The sequence below is a fragment of the Camarhynchus parvulus genome, chromosome 17, assembly GCF_901933205.1.
Source record: "Camarhynchus parvulus chromosome 17, STF_HiC, whole genome shotgun sequence".
NCBI classification, from domain to species: Eukaryota; Metazoa; Chordata; class Aves; order Passeriformes; family Thraupidae; genus Camarhynchus; species Camarhynchus parvulus.
Genome location: NC_044587.1, coordinates 872,166 through 880,843, shown reverse-complemented (window position 1 = coordinate 880,843; position 8,678 = coordinate 872,166). Strand labels below are relative to the sequence as shown.

The 8,678-nt window shown below is 68.8% G+C and overlaps 1 protein-coding gene across 1 annotated transcript; it reads left to right on the top strand.

Annotated features, from left to right (window-relative positions):
- Positions 1-951: 951 nt before the first annotated feature.
- Positions 952-8,200, top strand: OLFML2A (olfactomedin like 2A). The gene is made up of 8 exons (XM_030961372.1): positions 952-1,082; positions 4,695-4,958; positions 5,087-5,194; positions 5,307-5,492; positions 5,695-5,953; positions 6,061-6,285; positions 6,439-6,624; positions 6,856-8,200. The coding sequence occupies exons 1-8, from the start codon at positions 1,017-1,019 to the stop codon at positions 7,455-7,457; spliced, it is 1,896 nt and encodes a 631-aa protein (XP_030817232.1). The 5' UTR covers positions 952-1,016; the 3' UTR covers positions 7,458-8,200.
- Positions 8,201-8,678: the final 478 nt, after the last annotated feature.

Sequence of the window (8,678 nt, the reverse complement as noted above, 5' to 3'; positions counted from 1 at the left end):
CACCGCTGCGGGCGGCGACCCCGCGTGCCCCCGAGCGGGTCCCGGCCCCGGCCCGGGGCAGCGGGGCAGGGCGGGCACGGCCCTTTGTTGTGCCCCGCGGCCACGGAAAGTTGCGGGCCCGCATCGGGCGGGCGGAGCCCCGGTACCGCCGGCCCCGCGCCCCCGGCCCGCCCGGACCCCTCGCTCTGCACTCACCGCTGCGGGGCGGCCCTTTGCTGGCGGCGCGGGGCTCCGGCAGCTCCGCGGGCGGCTCCAGCTCCATGGCGGCGCCGGGGCCGCGCCGGGCCGGGCCGGGGCTCGGCGGTCTCAGCGGCCCCGGCGGCCGCGCTGCCCCATGGCCGCTCGGGCGCTGCTGACAGCCAGGGCCGCGCCGCGCTCGGCCGGGCCGGCCGCGCCCCGCCCCCCGGGGCACCACGGGAGCCGTAGTCCGAGCGCCGCCCGCGGGGAGCCGGGCCCGGCCCCGACGGCCGCGCCCCCGGCCCGCCCCGAGCCCCCGCCCCGCCCCGCGGGCTGCCCCGGGCCGGTGCACCGGGAGCGGCGGGGCGCCAGGGGGCACCCGGCGGCCGAGCCCCGAGCGCCGCCCGCGGCACCGGGAGAGGGGAACCGGGCACCGGGCACGGGGCACCGCGAGAGGGGCGAAACCGGGCACGGGGCATAGCCCGGGGAAACCGCACAGCCCCGGCGAGGGTCCGGGTGGGCTGCCCGGGGACACCGCCTCCTCCTCCTCGGGGGGACCGGCCAGCCCGGGGAGGGACGGGCAGCCCGCACGGGGGCACCGGGCAGCCCCGGTGCGGCGGGAGCCCGGGGCGGGCACGGCCAGCTCCACCCGGGGAACGCGCCGCCCCCGCGCCGCGGCGCCGCTGCTGGGGCCGGTGCCGCCGCCGGGACGGGGCGGGGCGGGACGGGACGGACGGGCGGACGGGACGGGCGGCTCCTCCCCGCCGCCGGGACGGGACGGGCCGGGTCGGGCCGGGCGGAGCGGGCGCTCGGTGCGGGCGGTCACCGCCGCTCTCGCCATGCGGGCGCTGCTGCTCCCCGCGCTCCTGCTCCCGGCGCTGGCCGCGGTGCGCGGCGCCGCCACGGTAAGGACGGGCCGGACCGGCACCGGCACCGGCTGGGGTCGGGACCGGGATCGCGATCGCGGCCGGGAGCCATCACGGCGGTGGTCGGGAACGAACAGGGGCAGCCCCGTCGCTGCGGGACCGGGCCGGTGTCCCCGGCGGTCGCTGCTTGCTCTCTGTGCCCGGGCGGAGCGGCGGGGGCGCGGCCCGACACGGGCAGCGGGCGGGGGTCCCGGGAAGGGCCGGTTCGGGTGCCGCTGCTCCCAGCGGGCGGGGGCTCGGCGCAGGGAATGACCCGGGCTGCGGGCGCGTTCAGCGGTTGGAAGGTGCCCAAGCCCCGGCGCTGCGGTGATGGGCGCTGCAATGAGCGACTCCGTGCCAGAGAGAGCAGCCCAGACAAGCCTTCCCCGCGGGGATGAGGAGCGGGAGCGGGACCGGGAGCGGGGGGAGCTGGCCTCCCCCGTGCCTCAGGAGCCCTCGGTTCCAGCTGGAAGACGTCTCCCACGGGGTCAGTGGCCGTAGCGGGGCCGGAGCAGGGACACCGGGACCCAGCCCAGAGCAATGGTGGTGGGAGCAGCTACTGCTAGGATCACCAAATGTTCAAAAGACAGGATTTTCCAAGACATTTGGTGGGAAGCGACGCTAACGCAGCTGTTGTCGGGCAGCACTTAGCTTGGAACAGATATCCAAAGCCTGGAATGCCCTGTTGCTTGGGTTCCCGGCGGGGTGCCAGGGGTGATGCTGGCAGGACTCAGCGATCCACGCGGTGCCGTCTCCCTCCCCGCAGGTGCTGCCTGCTGTGCTCAGAGGTGTTTTCCCGATGAGATCCCATCGGTGGGCATGCGTGTGCCACAGAAACGCTTGGCACGGCTGTGTCCCCATGACTGACACGGGACGCCCAAGCAGCGCCAGCGCCCGGGGCCTGGCCCCCGTCAGCCACGGCCCAGCCCTGCCAGCACCGTTCTGCCTCAGCTGCAGGACGTGTTTGACACCTTGTGCCAAGCCTGGGAGGAGGAGGAAGAGGAGGGTGACATGGTTTCCCTCCCGTGACGGGGACATGCCTCCCGGCAGCTGTGCCAGAGGCGTGTGGAGCGGCAGCTTATCAACACAGCGTGTTTTCCTCTGAGACGAGTCCTATGGCAGCAGCCAAGGGACAGCTTAAAAGCTGGCCAAGGGTCATTGTCAAAGGTCCCGCTTTCTCCAAATAATGTCACAAACTCTGTGCTCACATGGATGCTCTTGCAAGAGGTCCCGGAAACCAGGAAAATTACCCAGCTCATAAAACTTGCAGTGAGGAAACCCTCAGCAAAGTGCAGGGACACGGTCCCACACCAGCCATGGGTGTGCAGCCCCAGGGAGCTGGGACCCGCTCGGGAGGAGAGGCAGCAGCCGCCTGCCAGCAGCCTGGGCTGGGGTCTGCAGCGAGCGGGGGATCCAGGGAAAGAATCAGCAGAGCCCCTGCAGGGCTGCATCAGCCCCCTTCGCGGGGAGCTCACAGATTCCCACCCGGAGAAAGCAGAGCAGCACGGGCTGCCTTCTGCACTCCCGTCCCCAGGCAGCTGTGCGCCGTCGGGGAGAGGGTCTGTGCGTGCCCTGGTGTGGGCTGTCCCTGCGGAGCCTGGCACAGCCGGGCAGGGGCTGGCAGAGGGCACCAGCCCAGGTACCGCGGACCCTCACAGAGTCTCCCTGCGTGGGAGCCTGGTTTTGAATATTTCCTTGCTTATGGGCTTTTCTGTATAAATAGAGCATGCAGTTCCTGTTTAGGGAAGCTGGCAGACGGCGCAGTGAGGTTTAGTGTTACGGCCCCACTGAAGGGGGGCGGCGGCCCGGGCTCGGTGCAGAGACACCCGCAGAGCGTTTGCCCCCGCGGGACGGACGCGGCCGGAGCCGGGCGGGTCTCTGGGGAGAAGCTGGCCCTTCGTGCCCTGGAGAGGTTCTGTGCGCCGGACACCTCCCCGCTGTGCCGTGTCACAGGGAGGGGATGCACAGCCAGGTCACCTGCTCCCTCAGAACGAGCTTCCTGCAGCCCTGCCCTGCGGAAGGCGCTGGGAGCCGGTGGGTCCCAGCTGTGCCGGGGTCGGGCTGGGCTGCAGCAGCGGCACCTTCACCAGCGGCTGCTGCGCTGGGCGCTGCCGGGAACGGGGCACCCCAGCTCGGAACTGAGGCGGGCCTGCAGTGGGGAGCATCTCTCAGGGATCCCGCAGGGGTGTGTGCTCACCGGGCGGCACAGGGATGGACACTGCCCCCCAGGACAGCCCAGCTCCGGGCGCTGCTGGGTGTGTGCCTGGGAACCGTCCTGCCTGTTTGCACAAGCGCCAGCGGCCATGGGGGAGGTCAGGGGCCCCGGGGACGTGCGAGCCTGGCGAGGTGGTGTTTGGGGAGGGGGTCACTGCCCCGCTCCCTGCTGAGAGCTTGATTAGATTCTGCTCAATTTACAGCCCTTGGGCGTCCTGGTGTTTCCCTTCAGCCAGCAGGACCTGGTTTCCCTTTGAACGAAGGAGGGATTTTCGAAATGCAAAATGTGTGCAGCCCTTCAGAAAGGGGAGGAAGCCCCTGGCCCGTGTGGGCTGTGGGGAGCCGGGGTCCGTGCCCAGCTCAGGGAGCCCCGGTGCCCCCAGCCCTGCGGTGCAGGAAGGAGGATCCATCCCTGTGCGGCCCTGGGTGCTGCCTTGGGGCAGGACATGGAGCCCGCGGGGCTCTGCCCTTTCCCACGCCGCTCTGTGCTCCGCTGCGGTCCGGGGAGGACCGGGAGCCAGAGCTCAGCTTGTTTCCCAGCTCTGCCACCGTTCTGTTTCCCAGGATGAGTCAGAGTCCCTGTGGGCAGAGCCCTCTCCCTGCGGGGTCACTGCACCGCCTCTCCCTGCTCTCCCACCCTCGGGGTGCTTGGAGCAGGCACATCCCCACCCATGGGACACCCAGAGCGGCCTGGCCATGCTCCTGCCCGCCCAGGGGTCCCCCGCAGGTGCACGGCCGGTGGCAGGGGATGTGAGGGACCCAGCTTCCCTTTTCCTGAGCATAGTGGGAGAAATGAGCTAAACCAGCCGAAAAGCACCCTGGGCTCTGCAGCGTGAATCAGGGCCATGTGTGGAAACAAGGGAGTCCTTGAGCCTGTGCCTCGGGCCATCGCAGCCGACTGAGGGGCCGAGCTCACCCCGAGGTGGCTGCATGTCACCACAAACAAGGGACCCTGTGTGGGCTTGGAGCTGCCGTGGGGACACAGAGACACTGCTGGGTGTTCGTGCCACCATCCCTGCTCACTGAGGCACTGCTGGGTGCTCTTGCCACCATCCCTGCTCACTGAGGCACTGCTGGGTGCTCTTGCCACCATCCCTGCTCACTCAGGTCCTGCTGGAGGCTGGGAAGCAGCCACGGAAATGAGACTGAAACACCTGGGCCACAAAACACCGCAGGGATGAGCAGGTCCCTGGGCTTTGTCACTGTCAGCCTGGCTGCAGAGTGGTGGGACGGGGTGCTCTGGACTAGGCAGTGCCTCTCTCCTTTGGCGCAGCCAGCAGCCCCAGGGGCACTGGCAGATCTCTGGGCAAGCACAGTGCGGGGTTGGCTGTGAGGGTCTGCTGGGCTTGGCTCTGCGGGACACCCGGGCGGGCACCGGGCTCATCGCGTGTCCCGCAGGCTCTGGGGGATGTGGACCAGGTCCGGATGACGTCCGAGGGCTCCGACTGCCGCTGCAAGTGCATCCTGCGGCCGCTGAGCAGGGACGCCTGCAGCCGCGTCAGGAGCGGCAGCGCGCGCGTGGAGGATTTCTACACCGTGGAGACGGTGAGCTCGGGGGCTGACTGCCGCTGCTCCTGCACCGCGCCCCCCTCCTCGCTCAACCCCTGCGAGAACGAGTGGAAGATGGAGAAGCTGAAGAAGCAGGCCCCTGAGCTCTTCAAGGTATCTGTGCTGTGGTGGGACTGGGGGCCAGGCCCCCTCCCCACGCTGTGCCACGGTTCCCCTGCCCTGTGCCCCTGCCCCGTGCCCCAGCCCTTACCCCAGGCCCCATCCCTGTGTCCCCCCTGCAGCTGCAGGCCATGGTGGACCTGCTGGAGGGAACGCTGTACAGCATGGACCTGATGAAGGTGCACTCCTACATCAGCAAGGTGGCGGCACAGATGAACACGCTGGAGGAGGTGAGCGAGCTCCAGCAGCCCCATCCCCGCAGTGCTCCCCCCTGCACAGCTCAGGACCCTCTGTGAGCCCCTGAGTGGGCTCCAGCCTCTCCTCTCCTCTCCTCTCCTGCAGACCATCAAGACCAACCTGAGCAGGGAGAATGACTTCATGAAGGAGAGTGTCCAGCACCTCACGGACCAGATGAAACGCTATGAGAACTACTCTGACATCATGATCAGCATCAAGAAGGAGATCTCCAACCTGGGCTACCAGCTGCTGCAGAAGGACGCAGCTGCCATCCCCGAGAGCAAGGCACAGGTACCCCAAGGCACAGGTACCCCCGGGCCCAGCCCCATGCAAGGCACAGCGGGTGCTGCCAGGCAGGGCCAGGCTCCCCCAGGCTTGGGGAGGATCCTTGGGGTAACCCTGGGCTGGTGCCTGTGCCCCCTGCCTGGCACGGCGGTGGCAGGGAAGAGGAGGGCATGGGAGGGCAGGGGTCTGACCGGGCTGTGCCCCCCAGGACACGACAGGCGGCCGGGAGAAGGAGGCGGGACGCTACCCCAGCCCCCGCAAGGCACTGGGGGACAGGGCAGCCCCCCGAGCGCCCAAGGAGAAGCCGCTGAAGCCCGAAAAGCCCAAAAAGGAGAACACCAAGGCCAAGGCGGGGTCACAGCCCACGGCAAAGCCCAAGCCCCTGGCACAGCAGCAGACTGTGGTCCGGGGCATCACCTACTACAAGGTCGGGCAGGGAGCGGCAGAGGGTCCGGCCGGGAGCCGCGGTGAGTCGGGAGCAGGGCAGGGATGGGGGCTGGGAGGGCACCCCTCACCGAGGGGGGCCAGGGCCTGCCCCTGCAAGCGCACTGAGCCCCTGCTCGTCCCCCCACAGAGGGCCCTGTGAGAGGGGCAGCCGTGTCAGAGCAGCAGGAGGACAGGGGCCCCCCGCCCCCCCCAGCCGAGGGCACCCCAGCCCAGGCTGTTGCACAGACGGAGAGCGCCATGCCCCCCAGCAGCACGGCCGTGCCCAGCACCGCCCCGGTGCCCCGCAGCACCGCCCGCAGCCCCCCCGGGCAGGGCACCGACAGCCCCGGGGACCCCGAGACACCGAACAGAGGTGGGTGAGCGGGGGCGGCTGGCCAGGAGCACCCAGCCCCGCGTTCCCGGTGCCCCTGCTAAGCTAAGCCAGCAAGAATCTGCCACGGGGAAGGAGCAGGGGTCAGCTGCCTGGGCAGGGATAAGCCTTCCTCTTCCTCCCCCTCGCACCCAGTGAAGGAGGCGGAGTGCGAAGGCACCATCGAGGCCGTGGAGCCCCCCAGGGAGCACCACAGCTACGGGCGCAACGAGGGGGCCTGGATGAAGGACCCGGCAGCCAAGGATGACCGCATCTACGTCACCAACTACTACTATGGCAACAGCCTGGTGGAGTTCAGGAGCCTCGACAGCTTCAAGCAGGGTGAGGGGCGAGCGGCCGAGTGGGCACAGGGGCCCTGGCTGCTCCTAGGCGGGTGCCCAGTGCTGTGTGACACCAGCTGTGCTGGGCCCTGGGGCGGTGGGCAGCTGAGGGGAGCAGCCAGAGGGCAGCAAGGGTGACACAAGGCCCCTGCTGCTGCCAGCATGCCCTGGCCATCGTGCATGGGACCCCTGTGCTGTGGAGGGTCCCAACACCTCTGCCACCCACCCACAGGCCGCTGGAGCAACCTCTACAAGCTGCCCTACAACTGGATTGGCACGGGGCACGTGGTGTACAGAGGGGCCTTCTACTACAACCGTGCCTTCACCAAGAACATCATCAAGTACGACCTGAAGGAGCGCTACGTGGCAGGCTGGGCGCAGCTCCACGACGTGGTGTACGAGGACACCACGCCCTGGAAGTGGAGGGGCCACTCGGACATCGACTTTGCCGTGGATGAGAGCGGGCTCTGGGTCATCTACCCCTCGGTGGACTATGACTACTCCCAGCAGGAGGTGATCGTCCTCAGCCGGCTGGACCCCGTGGACCTCTCGGTGCGCAAGGAAACCACCTGGAAGACGGGGCTGAAGCGCAACACCTACGGGAACTGCTTCATCATCTGTGGCATCCTCTATGCTGTGGACACCTACAGCCAGAAGGAAGGGCAGATCTCCTATGCCTTCGACACGCACACAGACACGGAGGCAGAGCTCCGGCTGCCCTTCCTCAACCACTACTCCTTCACCACGCAGGTCGACTACAACCCCAAGGAGAAGGTGCTCTATGCCTGGGACAACGGCCATCAGATGACCTACGGGCTCAGCTTCGTGGTCTGAGTGCCCGGGCGGGTCCCTCTGCACTCCTGCACCCACCCTGCCTGGGGCACCCTGACGCAGCCTGGCCCTGGCACCCCGACTCCAGCCAGGGCTGTGGCAAGAGCTCGGCTTCCACCCCAAAACCTTCCCCATCTGCTCTGGCCATCGCCTGCACCGCGCCCACCGTGCTGCAGGGCAGGGGGAGCCCGTCAGAGCAGCCCCCGGCAGACACCCACCCCTGTGACAACGTGGCCCCTGGGGCCGTGGCAGCTCGGCCAGCATCGCCTTCCCGGAGACACAGAGAGGAGCCCAGCCCCGCATCGCTCTGCTGCTGCTGGCACCGCCCGCCGGCCCTGCAGCAGCGCCCCGAGCGCCTCCTGCGCTGTCCCCAGCCCGGGCACCGCGTGTGCCATCCATCGCTGCCAGCCGTGCCAGAGCCGGGACAGCCCCGTGCCCCGCCCGCGCCCGGCCCCGCGGGCCGGGCGGGCCCCCTCACTGCCCGGCGCCGGGAACAGGTGCCAGTCTCTATTTTAGGAAGGGTGGTTAAGATGCCTTTGCTTTTGCTGATCATGAGTTTGTTATTTAAATGCATCCATTGGAGCCGTGCAAGTTCCCCCTTTGGCAGTAGGCGTGGAAGAGCCTGCCTGGGTGTCCTGCCCGCACAGCAACCTGCACACCTGCCCCCTCACCTGCTCTCACACCTGCCCTCACTGCTGCCCTCACCCCTGCTCTCACACCTGCCCTCACTGCTGCCCTCACCCCTGCTCTCCTCACCTGTTCTCACTGCTGCCCCTCACCCCTGCCCTCTCACCTGCTCCCTCACCTGCTCTCACACCTGCCCTCACTGCTGCCCTCACCCCTGCCCTCCTCACCTGCTCTCCTCACCTGCTCTCACACCTGCCCTCACTGCTGCCCTCACCCCTGCCCTCTCACCTGCTCTCCTCACCTGCTCTCACACCTGCCCTCACTGCTGCCCTCACCCCTGCCCTCTCACCTGCTCTTACACCTGCCCTCTCACCTGCCCGCCCCCAGCCCTGGACAGGGCAGCCCTCGGGCCTCTCACTCCGTGTGAGGCAGAGCGAGGGGCTGCGAGCGCTTGGCTTGGTTTTGGTCATTTTAGACATGAGCAGTACTAAAACATAACAGATGTGAGAGCGGGCTGCGTGTGTTGTCATTTGTCCTGGAGCTGGGCAGGGAGGAGTGGGCAGGGTGGGTGCTCACCGTCCCCATCCCTCACTGTCC

Excerpts from the sequence above, each read along its gene's own strand:
- OLFML2A (XM_030961372.1), top strand. The coding sequence starts at position 1,017 with ATGCGGGCGCTGCTGCTCCCCGCGCTCCTGCTCCCGGCGCTGGCCGCG. Across the intron at positions 1,083-4,694 it reads CGGTGCGCGGCGCCGCCACG|GCTCTGGGGGATGTGGACCA; the intron begins GTAAGGACGGGC and ends CGTGTCCCGCAG. Across the intron at positions 5,954-6,060 it reads GGGTCCGGCCGGGAGCCGCG|AGGGCCCTGTGAGAGGGGCA; the intron begins GTGAGTCGGGAG and ends GTCCCCCCACAG.